Source organism: Tyto alba, unplaced genomic scaffold (assembly GCF_018691265.1).
Source record: "Tyto alba isolate M040663 unplaced genomic scaffold, T.alba_DEE_v4.0 Super-Scaffold_17, whole genome shotgun sequence".
Lineage (NCBI taxonomy): Eukaryota > Metazoa > Chordata > Aves > Strigiformes > Tytonidae > Tyto > Tyto alba.
In genome coordinates this window covers 22,985,984-23,002,426 of record NW_024881279.1, presented here as the reverse complement: position 1 = coordinate 23,002,426, position 16,443 = coordinate 22,985,984, and the positions used below count along the sequence as shown (strand labels likewise).

Sequence of the window (16,443 nt, the reverse complement as noted above, 5' to 3'; positions counted from 1 at the left end):
TTTAGCAGAGTCTAGGAATTCCATATCCTTCCTCCTGAGCGTAGGGCAGCAATACCGTGGGACAGAGGCTTCACTTTGTTCTCCGCTGGGTGGAGGATCTCACCTCCTCCCTCCAAACCTGGTTCAAAGTGGAAACTACTCCTAGAGGTCAGAAGACAGCAGCACGGGAGACATATTTCCCCCACCCTCCGCACGGCGAGAGGCAGCGGCGAGCGGAGCGCCGGGCCACCCCAGGAGGATGCAGGCGAGGCGCCCGGCCCCGTTTCCCCAGGGCCCGCCGGGATGCGCGGCGCTGCCCAGACCCCCCCTCCCTCCTTCCGCCCCGGCCTCAGCAGAAGGCCCGGGGCCGCCCTGCCCGAACGAGGCCGCCGGGACCCCGCCCCCGCGGCTCCGGTGCGGCCGCTCACGCCCATGGCGGCGGGGGAGGGGGTGCGGGGCGGCCTGCGACCCCCGCGGCGGCGCCGAGCGCTCGGCTAGCGGCTGGCGGGGGGGGGCGAACTGGGCGGGGGCCGGCCGGGCCTGTCAGGAAGCGACGGAGGGGAGGGCCGGGCCCGCCGGCGGGATCGCTCACCTCGGACACCTCGTCCTCGTCGCTGCCGGAGCCGCCGCCGCCGCCCCCGCTCCGCAGCACGGCGGCCGCCAGCTTGAAGTCGAGGGCGGCCTCGCCAGTGGCGGGCGCGCCGGGGCCTCCCGGCCCGCCGGGCCCGGCCTCTCCGAAGAGGCGCACGGCCCGCAAACCCAGCGGGGAGGGCCCGGCCGCGGCAGGCGGCTCGGCGGCGGGTGGAGGGCGCGGAGCGACAGAGTCGATCTCCTCGTCGCCGACGGGGGCGGCGGTGCCGTCCGTGAGCATCGCGCTGATCCGGGGCCGCCGCCGCTCGCAGAGCCCAGCCGTCTCCGTCCCCTCACGGCACCGCAGCAGCGCCACTAACTTCTCACACCCTACCCGGCCGCGGGCGCCGCGCCGCCCACCCGCCGCTCCGCCCGCGCCCATTGGGCGCGCTCAGCCGACGGCGGCGTGCTATTGGGCGCGGTGCACGCCACTCCCGGATCGCGTCACGCGCTCCCAGCATGCTGCCCTGAGAGCGCACGCCGAGGCAGTTAGAACCCGCCGCCCCACCCCGCTCCCCCGGCCTCGCTTCCTGAACTTTCCGGGAGCTGATTGGCCGTCTAGAACATCAGTCATGTGCCTGGCTGGAGCTGCGGGCTCCGATGGGGCGAGAGGGTTGTCGGTCAAAGCGAATCTGTGATCCGCCGATTCCGATTGGTCAGATGGCACATCGCTCAAAACGCACGGCGCCTGGCGCCTTCCGATTGGCTCCTGCCGTACACTGGGCCCCCCTCCCCTTCGAATCCCTCTGAAGGTCTCCGTCAGCGCGAGAGGTCGTCATATGCCCGCCTATCCCGAGCGGCGATTGGAGCCGGGCACTGCCCATCGAGGCGAACAGCCCGCCCTCCCACCCGTCCCGAGGGCGGACCGCGGTAGGCTGGGCGCGCCGTCACTCAGCTCCCCTTGCCGCCCCGCCCTCCGTGACGACACTGGTGCGGCCACGTGGCCCCTGTCAGCACCGCCAGCGGGGTCGAGCGCGGCCGAGGGCACGCGAGGGCTGGGCCCCGCGTGTCGCCCCGTATCGCCCCGTATCGCCCCGTATCGCCCCGTATCGCCCCGTATCGCCTTCGGCACCCCCGGCCCGGCCCGGCGGAGCCCGCTCGCCGTCAGCCTGCCGAGCTGGCCGGCCCTGCACCCCGGCCGTGATCCTAATTCACGGAGAGGGTGGCCTCTGGTCCTCGGCGGCGCATCAGCTCAGTCTGGAGGGAGAAGGAAGGGGAGGAGGAGGCCGGCAGTGCTCCCTGCCCGGCTCCCGCCGCACCGGGCAGCTCAGCCACAGCCCCGCTTAGCCTGGGCTCGGGCTGGGCTCAGCCCCTGCACCGGAGCGTTCCCGGGGACGGCTCTGACAGAGCGTCGCTCCCGGGACATCACCTACCTCCTCGCTGTTGCTTTCCTCCTCTTCCCGCTTCCTGCAATGTTTCCCCTCTGTGTCCCTCCCGGCTGTTTCGGGCAAGAGGCTGTCCAGCCAGCTCAGGTCATGCAGGGAGAAGACATGCTCCAATCCCTTTCGGATCCCCACCAGTGCCAGCAGCTGCAGCCAGTGTGAAGCACGGATCAGCATCGCAGGGTGCTTGGGGCTGAGGGCCAGGGAGCAGGTAGCGGAGTCCCTGCCACACCCCAGCATCCCCCCTGCTAAATGCCAGGGAGGTGGCGTGTCACCTCTCCCATCTTGGTCCCAGGAGACAATACTTGCACAACACCTGCAAAGCAGTGTCAGCCCCAATCCAGGAAGTGAAGGCTGGTGGCAAAGCCATGTCCTGGCCTGGCAGGGATCCCACCAGCCCTCGGGGGAGCTGAGCACCCACATATACCATCTGCCAGGGTGTGCACCCCCACCCAGAACAGCGCCCACATCCCTTGCCCAAGGTGAGCGCTGGAGCTCCAGCAAGGCTCAGGTCACATGTGGGCAGCACCCAGTCCAGCCCAATTAAAAGGGACGTCATACCATCACTGGGAAAATAATAGCGGCCACAGTGGACTTGAGGACCCAGAGCAGGGCCAGGCACAGCAGCTGGATGGCAGTGAAGAGGTGCACCCGGCGCAGGGGCACATGGCGCAGGTAGGCAAGGTCTGGCTGGTGCTTGGCTGGCATCAGGAGCAGTCGCACACGGTCTGTGAGCTGTAGCCAGAGGACAGCATGTAGGTCACAAACCTCCAGCTTTCAGGCAGCTCTTACCCACCTCCCTTTTGGGACCAGGGCTGGCAGGGTGGGTTTTCACTATTGTTTTTGCAGTTCAGCCCTCCTGCTGGCTGCCATCCTGATGCCTGGGTGGGTGATTTTGTCTGAAAGACCAGGGGTCCTGTATCACCATTGCCCCAGGGCCTAGGAGCACTTTCCAGGCAGACATCTAGAAAGGACTCAAACTGGTCTTAAGGTGTTAACTGGGAGAAAACAACCCCTTGATTCCAGCCCCCACCCCCCCCAGCAGAAAACTGCTGCTGCCTTTGTCAGAGCACAACCCTGGACTCCCCAAGCAGAGGAATGGAGGGAGGATTTTCTCACTGTCATCCAGAGCAGGGTAATTGCAAGGAAAATGTACTGTTTAGAGGAAAAAAAACAGGTAGATGCTTCCAGAGTGGGGATTTTTTGCCTCTCCATGGGTTTCTCAGAAGAACAGAGCTGGCACATCAGCTGCAATGCTGAAGGCCAAAGGACCAGCAGGTCCCAGCTCTACCTGCAGCTCTCGGATGGGGATATCCCTGCAGCTTTGAGAGGAAGTCTGGATTATCGACTGGTCCCTCCACTTCTCACAAATCACCAGATCCACCAGTGCAGAAGTTGCTCATGCTCCTCAGCACCCCAGACACCTCCCTTTCCCAGCCCCAGAAAGGTCCCTCTGTCCCTCCTTGTCTTGGGCCTGGTGGGGGACAAGCCCGTGCCAGGCTGCACATCATGCAGAGAGCTAAAATCGAGGCTTGGCTGCACAGTGAGAGCTGGTACTGAGCAAAACTCTTCACCCCCCAAACAGTCCCCACCAGTACGACCAGCACAGCCCCCACACACCTGGATGCTGTTCAGTGCTGCCACTCCCATGTGCAGAAAGACCCCGTACAGCACTGGCATCGGGATGTGCTGCAAGACAGCAGGGCAAGTGGTCAGCAGGGCACGATCCCCCAAAGGGGCTGCACTTTCTGAGCTCTCCTGTATAAAAGCCTGCACACGTGGCTTCAGCATTTGCTTCCTTCATTTCCAACAGCCCAAATTAATGTCATCGCTTTTTGCTTATCTTATGGCTTCAAGGGCTTTAAAGCCCGGATGTGCTCCCGGCTATGCTGCTCATGCAGGTACATCACAGTCAACAGAGAGAGGAGACAGGCACCAAGTTCCTTGCCGTTTCCCAGCACATGGTGGGAACAATACAGGCTGTAGGTGGGGAACACCACACCAGGACACTTGGAGATATGGCTTATGGTTCAGGATCTATAAATGCTGGGGAGGCAGGACCTCCCCAGAACACCACTTGCCTTTTTACCTTCTCCTCTCCAACCATAAACTGGCTCCTGCCCTCTATGTTGCTCAGTATACTTTGCTTTTCTCCCAATCCTGGGCAGGCAAGGAGGAAGACGGAGAGGTCACTTGCTGCTACCCATGGATTTCACCAGGGACACAGGGACTTCCCAGGGCTGGGTTGGCTTCCCCAGGGCATTTTGAGAGGAAGCATTGATCCACACATGCGAGACAGGAGGTAACTGCTAGTCCTGGGGCTGCCACAGAAGCAACAGGAGGGATTATAAGGAGAGATGGATCCCTTGATGAAAGGACCAAACCAGACTCATCCTGGGGCTGGGGAGGGAAGAGGAGTTTGCCTGGGGGAGGCTCCCAAATCCCACGGACACTCCTCACTGCCCTGTACCTCGGCAACCACCACAAAGGGAGAGGGAGGACCAGGGAGGCTTGGGCTCCAGTTTTTCCACCACAGAATCACAAGAGGGTTTGGGTTGGAAGGGACCTTCACAGACCTTCCAGCTCAACCTGCCCTGCTGTGGGCAGGGACACCTTCCACTAGAGCAGGCTGCTCAAAAGCCCCGTCCAACCTGACCTTGAACCCTTCCAATGATGGGGCATCCACAACTCTTCTGAGCAACCTGTCCCAGCATCTCACCACCCTCAGCATAAAACATTTCTTTCCCAATGCAAATCTACCCTTGTTCAGCTTAAAACTGTTGCCCCCTGTCCTGTCACAACAGCCCCTGGTAAAAAATCTCTCTCCATCTTTCTCATAAGCCCTGTTTAAGTACTGACATGCCTCAGTAAGGTCTCCCCAGAGGCTTGTCCAGGCTGAACAACCCCAACTCCCTCAGCCTCTCTCCACAGCAGAGCTGTCCCAGCCATCAGACCGTTTCGGTGGCCTCTTCTGGATCTGCTCTCACAGGTCCCTGTCTGTCATGTTCTGGGGACCCCAGAGCTGGACGCAGTGCCCCAGGGGGGTCTCAGGAGAGCAGAGCAGAGGGGGACAACCCCTCCTTGCCCCTCTGGCCACACTGCTGGTGATGCAGCTCAGGAGACGCTGGGTTTTCTGGGCTGCAAGTGCACAGCACCAGCTCACATCCCATTTGTCACCCACCAGTACCTGCAAGCCGTTTTTCAGAGGGCTGCTCTCAATCCATTCATCCCCCAGTCTGTATTGATACTGGGGGTTGTATCCACCCAGCTGCAGGACCTTGCACCAGGCCTTATTGAACCTCATGAGGTTCACATGGGCCCACGTCCTCCAAGGACCCTCTGGATGGCAACCCTTCCCTCAGGTGTATCCACCACACCACTCAGCTCCGTGTCATCTGCCAGCGTGCTGAGGGTGCATTCAATCCCACTGTCTTTGGTGTTGACAAAGATATTAAATAGCCTTGATCCCAACAGTGACCCTTGAGGGTCACCACTTGTTAATGGTTTCCACTTGGACATTTTGCTGCTGACTGTAACTCTTTGGATGCAGCCATCCAGCCTATTCCTGATCCATCTAACAGGCTGTCCATCAATCTTCCCAATTTGGAGGTAAGAATGTTGTGGGGGACTGTAACAAAGGCTTTACAAGGCCATCCTCAGAGTAGAGGGCAGAGGTAGAGGAAGAGGGAGCCCTGCCTGCCCCCACATAATCCAGATGTGGCCTGGGTACATTGGGGGGGCTCAGCCTAATGTGGCAGCAGTGGCAGGCAAGAGCCAGCACCAGCCAGGCTCGCCCCCCTTGTGGCAGCGTGGAGGGTAGTGTGGGGTGTGTTCAGGGACCTCAGGGGCTTCCAGAGCCCACAGAGAGGCTGGCCAGCTGACATGGGGCAGCAGTGCGCTGGTATGCTGGCTGTCCTGCAGCGCTCATGCCAAACCTTTTGTCCAGCCCTTTCCCACGCAGCACAAAGCTCCCGACCCGCTGGCCAGGCTTCCCATGGTGGATCGATGGGATAAGGGATGGTGAGGTTAGGAACCCACCAGCCTTGAAGGATACAGCCACCCCGCTGCCTCAGAAAAGAGGCCAAACCCAGCATCCAGGCTCCCTACCTTGAGAACAGGTGCCATGAAGACAGAGACCCCAGTCAGGACAAAGACGGCCAGGCCAGTCAGCCTCTGCTCCCTGCGGGTGTCACCACAGGTGTCACAGTTGTCCTGGGGTCCCCCAGGAGCCCACAGCCCCCGCGTGCCCTCCCATTCCCGAGGGTCTCTGTTCTTTTCAGCTTTGGTGGCCACAGGGACCAGTGGCATCCCCGGGAAGGCACAAGCAGCCCTAAAGCCAGGTCTGCTGGCCATCGTGGGCATGTCCCTGTCCCCTGGCTCCACAGTCATGAGTAGGGTCTGGGCTCGTTGTGTACCTGATGCCCAGGAACTCGGGGTGCTCGCCGGGGGATGAGGTTGCTTTCTCCTTCCTCAGGCTCTCCATGTGCTCCAAGGAGATGACAGTAGCCGAGACATACCAGGGGAGGCCAGTGGCAGAGGTGACAACCATCAGGAGGGAGACACAGAGGAGGTCCAGGTGAAAGCCTGCTCCTTTCTGCAACCAGAGAGACGGTGGGGCTGGGGGCAAACTGCCCCCCTGGCAGCATCAGAGGGGTGGCAGTGAGGTTTGCCCATCTCGCAGGCCAGTTCAGGTTGCCACTCTTCCCTGGCTGGCCCCCTGGCCCATGGGATCCAGCTGGGACCTGGGTCCTCCCACTGGCTGGGTTCTGCCTGTCCCCTGTCCCCCGCTCACCTGCAGCTTGTACTCCCTGCGGTTAAGGATGACAGCTGTGATCTGCTGGTCCATGAAAATGAGGATGGTGACGAGGATGGCGGGCACTGCAGACACCAGGCAGACCCACCATGGGTTGGCTACAAAGGGGAAGATGATCCAGCCCCTTGCTGGGTTCGTGGGCTACAGAGAACAGAAGGGTCACAGCTGTCACCACCTGCCTGTGGGGTCCGTGGCACAGCTGGGCAACAGGACCAGCCCCAAGTGCCCAGGCTGGAGCCCTGTGGGCAGCCAGGGATGTTCCATCTGGGGAGAGGAAGAACATCCTCTCTCACGTGGCGATGGTCCTGGGCAGTGTGACCCACCAGCCCTCCATGTGCCCTGGTTGTGGTGGAGCAGGGAGTTGCTCCTGGGCACTGCAAGCCAGAAACCAGGCACATGCTCTCAGGAGCAGGTGGAAAAGGTAGCATAGGGCACTGATGGTGGCAAGCCCAAGGACATGATGGTGGGCATGGGCTGCTCTGAGGTGCTGTCAGCCCCACTCCACACTCTGGGTAGGGAGCCCAATCCTGGACTTGAGCCTGTGGCTCTCACACCAGTGTGAGCTGTACAATAACATGGTTAGTCCAGGACTGAACCAGGTTATTTACAGAGCATGGGATTGGACGTGGTTCAACCCCTTCTTGTTTGCTGGGGTGCAGCCTACGTCCTTATAGGGCTGGACCCTGCAGTGGGAAGTACAGCAGCAGCATAGTGGGATGGTCACTTGTGTGGGGCACAGACCCACTCCCTGAAGGCACCATTCCCGCCCTGCCAGCACCTTCAGCTCACTGGGGACAAGGAGCTTGGGGGTCTCCAGGCCCAGGGTAGCGTCAACGGCGCAGGAGGCAAGGATGGCCAGGATGATGGCGAAGTCACCCACCAGCTTCCGCACCTGCAGATGGAAATGGCTTGGCCTTGGGCTGGCCAGGGCAGGGCAGGGGGCTGCCCCAGGAGTGTTCCCAGGTTGCAGCACCTGGAGCCATCCCACGCTGCCAGGACAGCTGGCCATGCTGCCAGGGTGGCCAAAAGATGCTCACCCCTGCAGGGAAATAGCGGCTGCTCCTGAAGCGCTTGAGTGTGATGCAGGAGAGGAAGGTGCCCCCAAAGAGCAGAAAGGAGATGAGGGTGACATCGGGCACATACTGGCAGCTGGTCCCCAGGAGGTGCCCACCTCGACCCAAGCACTGTGTCCTACTCAGCCTGGCCAGGGCAGCAGGAGGCTGTGGGGACAGGGCAGGTGGTGAGGAGGGGTCATGCACAGACACCTTGGGCCCACCCAGTCCCTCACCCACACATCCAATAGCAGAGACTGTACCTGCTGGGGGGGCAGGAGCAAGGGGAGCAGCGTATCATTCTCTGCAGAGCTGTGACCTGCAAGGGGACAGGGGGGTCAGGGTGCCAGCACCATGGGGATATTCCATCAGGGATGACTGGGACCACGCTACCATTGGGGCAGCTCTCCAGGTTCTCCCAAAGAGCTCAGGGTGCTGGATGGGGCTCTATGGGACCCCTGAGTCCCCAGCACCAGCTGATGCCCAGGGAGTACCAAGGGGGATGCCCCGTGAAGAGCTTGGCTGAAGCACCAGACACTCAGAGGCACCATCATCCCCAGGCAGTGCCCAACACTGACGCTTTCGGTACACAGTGTGGGTCCCATTTGCAGGATCAGCATGGACACATATTCAGGTCTCAGGAAACACCCTCTGATTTACAGACCAGGCAAGAAATGGCAGAATAAACCCACCTACGTGCCCACCTCCAGCCCCTGGCATCCCCCATCCCAGAGCCACAGGAGCCAGACCAAGGCTCTCCTTAATCCTGATGCTGCCCTGCCCAGTGCCTGGGCACTGCTGGGAGGCAGGGATGGATGGGCAGCATGGAGGGGGGTGGAGGAAGGTTTCAATGTGGTTGGGCAGGTAAAGATGGGATTGAGCAGCCTCTTCCTCCTCCAGCGTCTTCCCCCATCTAGCGGGACCCCAGTGGGGTCCCAGGGCAGCAGCCCCCTGCTCCCCACTGGCTCCGTGGCTGCTTGGGCTCACCGGGGCTGGACAAGTTGCAGATGCAGTTGTAGGAGGTGATGTTGTCCAGCCGGTACTGCCAGTTTATGGGGAAGGCATCTGCCAGGCTCAGCATCTTCTTCAGGGAGTCATAGATGAATATCAAGCTGATGAGGGCACAGAAGCCTTCCTCAGTGAAGCGGGTGAAGTACCGCACCAGGTGGCTGGCCTCCGTTGCCACCAAGACCACACCAAAAAAGGCCACCCAGAGCCCAATCCAGAGGCGAAACTCCAGGTAGTCCAGGCTGTGGTCCCTGGTGGGAAGAGTGACCCAAAGCTTCAACAATGACACCCACCTGGCATGCTGGTGGCCCATGCCCCAACCAGGGGACAGTGGCCCAAGGAACCGTCCCTGGCAGACGACTTACTGGCTGAAGGAGAAGAGAAGGCGCTCGAAGACCAGCATGGGACCAGTGCTGCTCAGGATGGTCAGGGGCTGACCGGAAAAGAGGCAGAAGATGGAGCCGGCAAAGGCTGTGCCCAGGAAGCTCTCCAGCACCCCCTGAAATGCAGGGGAGGGGTGCCAGGCGCCAGGCATGTGGCAGGGATGGGTGTTCCAGCCCTGTCCCCTGCAGCAGCACAACTGCAGGCAGCTGCCCACACCTCCCTGCACTGCAGGGTTCAGGGACAATGCTCAGAGACCACAGGGGCTGGGGAAGGATGCAGGATTTGGGCAGTGCTCAGGATGCCCTGGGGTCACTGCTGACTCCCTGGGCACTGGTAGGAGGGCATCCAGGAGATCCGTGGGCTGGGCTGAGTGGGGTTGGTGTGGGACACCCCACAGCTTCACTGACCTGCATGTTGGAAGTCACATCCCCCAGCATGCCCCCAAAAGTGATGGCGTTGGTGATCGTTGCCAGGTAGATGTAGAGCACTGCCGAGAGGCACTGGAGGTGCAGGGCATCAGAGAAGTCACTGCCATACCACGGTGCCTTCCTCCGGATGTCTTGCAGCAGCCCCCCGAAAAGCCTGGGGCAATGGAAGGAGATCTCAGAGCAACCCCCCCAGCAGACCATCACCCACTGAGTGACCTGTAAAGCAAGGGATGGTCCCTTCCCCAGGAGACACCAGCCCAGAGTGGTTTGGATGTGGTGGCCCCATGTGTGGGGGAGAGCCAGCACCCTGCCCCAAATTTGGCATCCCACTGCACCTCCAACAACCCTCATCCCTCCAGGAACCCACCTCCCTGTCCTTTCCAGCTCCTCCCTGGAACGCAGGTGCCCCAGGCTGGCTCTGTCCCCAGCTGTTTCCATGTCCTCATTGCCATGGGATTTCCGATCCGGCGAGTGCACGGCACTCCTGTGGCAGACCAGAGCCTGAGACAACACGGTCCACATCGGAGCCCTCAGGAGCCAGCTGCATCTAGGGGATGCTATGAGGTGATGGGGAGGATGGAGAGGGGACAGAGGTGCAAGCAGGACTGGGGGGACCTCATGTATCCCCTGATTATGAGGAGGAGGAGAAAGATCAGGAGGAGGAGGAGAGATGGGGGCATTGGACTAGATGATCTTCAAAAGTCCCTTCCAAACCAACAATGATCTCCTCCAGCAAACCCTGGAGCCATCCCTATCAGGACCAGTTTTGGTGGAGGAGCTGGATAGAGCCAGAGGTGTCCTGCCCACAGGATGATTTTCACATCTGAGTGCTGAGAACTGGCGTTCCCAGCAGCTCCTGCTTGAAGGACACATGGGAAAATGTTGCCATCCCCTGCCAAGTGGGACAGCAGAACTAACAGCAGCGGGGACCAGAGCTGTGGTCATCAGCCAGAGCTGCGGAGAGGCTTGGCTGGGAAGACCTCCCTGGCAAAGGTTGGCTCCTGGGTGGCTTCATCCCCATGGAGATGGAGATTTCAGTGTCACAGGCAGAGGTCTCCGTCTGGGACCCTGCAGAGGATCTGGCAGAGGCTGTGGGTGCCCTCCTTCCAGCCTACCTCCTGTGCGGAGACAGCAGACAGCGTGGCGGAGGAATTCGGGCACTGGGGTCCCATTTCCTGGGAGGAAGCACAGTCAGCTCATTTAGGAATGCCTCCAACCCTGCGATGAGGTCCTCTCGGTGCTCAGCCTGCCAGGCAACCCTTTGGAAATGCTGCGGGGAGATGCTGTGGTTTAGCCACCTTGTCCCTGCGTTCAGCTGCTCAGAGCCTTCCTCCCAGCCTTCAGCCATCACTGAGAAAGGCACCCATCCACTTCAGTGCACTATGGGTGCACCTACATCCTACAGACCCACCCCCAAAATTTATTTTCTTAACCTGGACAAGGGAGGTCACCAGCTTGTCCCATCCTCTGCCTTCCCCACTGCAGCCCCAGCATCCTCAGCTTAGGCTTCATCCCAGGCTCATCCCACCCATGGGTGCTGCACCAGCCTCACCTCATCTGCCAGCAGCGTGGCCATGGCCCTGCCAACCTCATGGTAGGCTTTCTCTTTGGCTCGGGGACCCAGTAGAATGAAGAGGAACCTGTGGGCAAGACGGAGCATGTCCTGAGCAGTCCTCTCCTTGGCAGGGGCTGCTTCTCCCAGGGGAGACCATGCTGCTGTGGGGATGCTGGGGATGGCAGCTGGGCAGACTTGGAGGGCTGCTGCCACCCGAAGGGGTGGCCACCCTAAGGGGGGGGGGGGGGGGGGGGGGGCTGCGGGCAGAAGACAGAACACGCGTCTGCTGCCCACTGCATGGAAACCCCACAGGAGACCATGGGACACCAGGACCCTGGCTGGATCACAGGGTCTGGCAGAAACCTGGGCTGGGGCAGGGGTAAGGGACACAGGTCTTTGGGGCAGAGAAGGAGACATCCTCAGCTGGGGATGTCTATGGGGTCGTGCTCTTGGCTGGGTTGAGCTCTGGGATTGGGATGTCTGTGTGGTCAAGCTCTAGAACGGGGCTGTCTGTGGGGTCAGGCTCATGGGAATGTTTCTCGCAGGTAGGGTGCAGGAATGTTAGCATTGGGAAGGAGACCTCGCCAGCTGCATGGACAGCAGGTTTGATAGGCCTATGGGTTCATGGGAGGAGATTGGAAAGAAGGCTCAGAGTTCTTGAAGAAATATGGCTAAAATCCCACACCTCAGAGGGTGTTTTGAAATAATAAGGTCTCCATAGGGAGACCCCACTGAAATATTTAACCAGGCTCTCCACTCCTTTCCAAGACTGTCAAAAACAGTTACTGTCCTGGTACTCTAAGTCTGCAGAGCGATTCTGGTGTTTGTAACCCAAGCAAACCTCCAGAGAGGGGGTAGGGAAACTCCTCCAACAGCACGAGTGGGGCTGAAGGTGGCTCAACAGAACCTGCTGCAGCACTGATGTGGGGCATCAGTGCTGGAGGCCTCCCGGAGCCTGCTCCAAGGGTTTGGGAGGTCACGATAGCCAGCTGGGATTGCTTTCACCCAGGCATCTTCATCAAAGCAATGGGAAAACCTTAAGATCCTAGAGATGGACCTGGGTGGGACATAGCCCTGAGATGGTGACTATGCCCGCAGGACAGCCCAGGGTGGCTGGCAAAGGGGATGCCACCACAGGCAAAGAGATGAGTAGGGACAAGGTCTCCTTCCCTTCCTGTTTGGAGGAGGAAAATACAGGACAAGGGGTTGCTGTGAGAGCCTTGAGACCCGTGAGGGCTCCCCAGGGACCTGCCACCCATCTTCCACCAAGAAGAGAGCAGGAGGTGGAGGGGGATGTCCTGCTCCACCCAGCTCCTGGAGGACGGGTGCTCTGGGCAGAGTGACCAGGAGGTGGCAATGTCCCTCCTGATCCCTGCCTGCCTCCTCAGCACGCTCCTTAAGGAAGTCCCCAGCTCAAGGGGCACACTGATCATTCCCCCTTACGGCTTCAGATGATGCATTCCTCAACCGTGGAGAAACACCTCCTGCACTGCTCCTTTCCCCTTATGCCAACAGTGCTGCAAGAGCCACCCCACCGCTCGGGAGAGAATTGCAGGCAGTGGGAGGGCAAGAGCCTCCTGCAAACATGCATCCCTTCCCAGCCGTGAGCCCCATGCTCCCGGGCAGTAGGTGGAAAGCATCCAGAGCCTTCTAACGAGGAGAGTGAATGCAGAACCCCAGTGAGGATAAGAAGGGATATCCCCTCCCGGCTGCCCAAGAGATGCTCCACTCAGCCCATTCCAGGATGCTCCTAAGGAGCTGGGAAAAGCAGGTGGGGAGGTAGTGAGCCATGGTTCTGCAACTGCATATAGCACCGGGTGCTGTACCCTTTGCTTTTGCCAAGCAAAGCCTTGTCCTGTGCGGGTGGGAGCAGGGAGCCAAGGATGAAGTGAGATGCAGGACCATCAGCCATGCTCTGCTTACCTGCTGGGGAGAGCGACTTCAGCCAGTGAGCCGAGGGCCACCCCCCTCCTGAGGCGGATGAAGACAGTGAAGGGCTTCTCCAGGAATTCAACTTCACCGACGGCAACGTGGGCTGCTTCAGCCCCTGGCGGGAGCTTCTTCTTAAATCGGTTTCTCAGCTGAAAGGGAAGGGATGCAGTGGCTGGGCACCCAGGACACAGCAGCTGCTCTCCACCCAGCTCCGTCCTGCCTTACCTGCTCCTTAAGAGGCCTTTCAGAGAGCAGAGCCCCAGGCTCACACCAGCTTTTGGCCTTCACTGCAAAGAAAGGGAGCAAGCAGCAAAATACGTGTGCAAGCCAACGGCTAGCATGGGTATTGCCACAGGTTGGTGTCAGCAGAGTGATGCCAGGTGGGACAGCCGGGCTGGCACCCATGGCCAGGCACTATGCCTACCTTGGCAGGGAGAGAGGCCCAGCTCAGCAAGGAGCTGCAGCAGGGATTTGGTGAGCTGATGCCGTGGCTGGAGGATCAGGAGGGCTGCCAGGCGCTCCCTCAGCTCGGGCTGCAGCCTCGCTTCCTCATGCTGCCCAGAAAGTGCCTTGTCTGCAATAGGAATGGGGTCGCTCCTGAGTCCCCTTGGTTTGCTGCCTGGTGGAGGGCTGCCCAGGGAAAAGCCCGCTTTGCTGGAGCAGCAGACAGCCACTCCAGCATCAGTGCTTTTATACAGGGACCTCCTGGTAGTCTGGTCCCTCTCTGGTGTCCAGCCCATGCCAGGAGGTGACCTCTGCATTCCCCACATACTGATTATTTCCTTGAAACTGGGGGCATCCATATCCAGGAGTATCGTCCCCTTCTGCAGGCAGGTCCTCAGCTGGAAGAGGCTGTGCAAGGGGAGAGCTGGGATGTGGGGCGTGCTCCAGCGCTCCCCACCATCCTCCACCTTCTCCTCAAACTTCATCCACCTGCCCAGGGAGATACACAGGGTCAGTGGCAGGGTAATTCCATGACCCTTGCCAGGCAGCAGGAGCTGGAGCCTGGGTACATCTCTGAGCTTGGCATGAGGCTGCCACAGGCAAGGAGGGGTTTGGTGGGCTCAGTGGGGGCTACAGTGGGCTTGTGAAGCAGGGGCAGATGGGCAGCCTCAGCAGTCACAAACCCATGCCTGCTGACTGACACCTCACTCCAATCTTCTGATCAGGGGGGATTTCAGCAGTCACAGGATCACAGGAGGGTTTGGGTTGGAAGGGACCTTCACAGACCTTCCAGCCCAACCTGCCCTGCTGTGGGCAGGGACACCTTCCACTAGAGCAGGCTGCTCAAAAGCCCCGTCCAACCTGACCTTGAACCCTTCCAGTGATGGGGCATCCACAACTCTTCTGAGCAACCTGTCCCAGCGTCTCAGCATAAAACATTTCTTTCCCATGTCCAGTGTAAATCTACCCTCTTTCAGTTTAAAACTGTTGCCCCCTGTCCTGTCACAACAGCCCCTGGTAAAAAGACTCTCTCCATCTTTCTCATAAGCCCTGTTTAAGTACTGACATGCCTCAGTAAAGTCTCCCCAGAGGCTTCTCCAGGCTGAACAACCCCAACTCCCTCAGCCTCTCTCCACAGCAGAGCTGTCCCATCCATCAGACCGTTTCGGTGGCCTCTTCTGGATCTGCTCTCACAGGTCCCTGTCTGTCATGTTCTGGGGACCCCAGAGCTGGACGCAGTGCCCCAGGGGGGTCTCAGGAGAGCAGAGCAGAGGGGGACAACCCCTCCTTGCCCCTCTGGCCACACTGCTGGTGATGCAGCTCAGGAGACGCTGGGTTTTCTGGGCTGCAAGCGCACAGCTCCAGCTCACGTCCCATTTGTCACCCACCAGCATCCCCCCAAGTCCTTCTCTGCAGGGCTATTCCCAACCCACCCATCCCAAGACTGTGCTGGGACTGGGGTTTGCTCTGCCATTAGCAGCACTTGCTGGAGTCAAAAGAGAAGTGTCTTGAGCTGTTTTCCATGCTCAGGTCGTGCCAAATATTTTAATGCTGGGCGCAGACAGAGCTTCCCTTTGTCCCCATGGGTGGGCGCGCTGCTGCGGGGTGGCTCAGTGTGCTGCATGGGGAGAGCACGTCCCGGTCGAGCAGGGTCCTGCCGACCAGCAGCTGTGCTGGGGAGAAGAGGATTGGGTGCTGGGGGGAGCCGTCAGAGCCACAGCCCAGTGGCTTTGCCCCTCTCTTGACCTTCTAACCCCCAGGGCAGACCCATCGCTGTCCTCAGACCTCTGTGGCCCATGTCACTGTGCCCCCGTCAAGCTGCGGAAGGGTAGTGTGAGTTGTGGGGACATCCCAGCCATGCTCCTGCCCCACACCAGCACCCATCTGGCCCTGGGTCCTCTCTGTTGGGACCTGCTGCCCCAGCCAAGCCTGCCCTGACCTACCCTCCTTGTTGCCTCCTGAGACGTGCCAGGCAGCTGGATCTGGGGAGTGTCAAAGCACCGTCCCAATCCCGGTGCAGCTGCAGGAGCCTTGGAGAGCAGCAAAGGCAAGAGCTTGCCTGACACCTTCTCCCATGAAACAAGTCACCCTAAGCTGGGCAGAAGCAGTGAGGGCACCAGCAGGGGCAAAGGGCAGTGAGCAGCTCTGCTTTGGGGCTGTGGCTGAAGAACCACCAGCCTTAGAAGATGCTGTGGGCTCCAGCAGAGCTGGGCTTTCTAATCCTGTGCTTCCCAAAGCATTGCCAGGCAGCTCGGCCATTGCAGGCATGCCTACCTGGCTGTCTCTCTCCACTCCGGCCCGGCCGGGGTGCTGAGGAGCTGGTTGAGCTGGATGAAAAGCAGTGGGCAGGTCGTGTCCCCGGACTCCACCTGCTGCAGGGTGGCACCGGCTTGCTCAGCCACTGGGGCCATGCTGGAGGGGAAGATGCCGCAGCTGGAAGCCTGATAGAGAGCTTCGGGGTTGCTCCCCTCTGGTCTGGGCTGTGAGCAGGTGTCTGCCTCCTGGAGAGCCGGGCTGGCCGCCTCGGGCATACGGGCTTGCATGGCCACCAACACTGGCAGACACAGGTGTGAGTTCCCCTCGGGACCTGCCAGCACTCCCAGGATCCTGCTCATCCCACACCTTATAAAAGCTCTGAACCAGTTTAAACTGGCCGCAAATCAATACACAGGATCTGAGCTCAAAACAGTGATCTCAAAACACCAGGGCCAGCCCTGCGGGTCCCAGCGTGGCCAGCCCCTGCCACCCCTGCCTCCCCCCCTGGGCCAGAGAACAGGGGAACCCCCTGCCTACTTCTTGTGACCTACATGGACAAAGCTGCACTGATGCTCTCAGG

General features: G+C 60.3%; 2 protein-coding genes across 16 annotated transcripts in view; both read right to left on the bottom strand.

Moving 5' to 3' along the window:
• LOC104359402 (ankyrin repeat and KH domain-containing protein 1) overlaps positions 1-946 on the bottom strand; it is a 118,973-nt gene extending 118,027 nt beyond the window's left edge. For all 15 annotated transcript variants that reach the window (XM_042790090.1, XM_032988477.2, XM_042790079.1 and 12 more), the window contains exon 1: positions 572-946. In XM_042790090.1, coding sequence (XP_042646024.1) covers positions 572-850 — 279 coding nt within the window. In that variant the 5' untranslated portion in view covers positions 851-946. The remainder of the gene's footprint in view (positions 1-571) is intronic.
• Positions 947-1,892: 946 nt separating this feature from the next.
• On the bottom strand, positions 1,893-16,150 carry SLC4A9 (solute carrier family 4 member 9). Its single transcript, XM_009975987.3, has 20 exons — positions 15,882-16,150; positions 13,936-14,096; positions 13,588-13,737; positions 13,389-13,450; positions 13,155-13,312; positions 11,229-11,316; positions 10,792-10,946; positions 10,044-10,160; positions 9,656-9,830; positions 9,230-9,363; positions 8,844-9,115; positions 8,120-8,175; positions 7,842-8,024; positions 7,583-7,696; positions 6,784-6,945; positions 6,407-6,585; positions 6,099-6,171; positions 3,612-3,680; positions 2,553-2,726; positions 1,893-2,138 (listed from the first exon to the last, which is right to left on the bottom strand). Exons 1-20 carry the CDS (start codon positions 16,148-16,150, stop codon positions 1,893-1,895), a joined length of 2,997 nt encoding a protein of 998 aa, XP_009974289.3.
• Between the last annotated feature and the right edge of the window lie 293 nt (positions 16,151-16,443).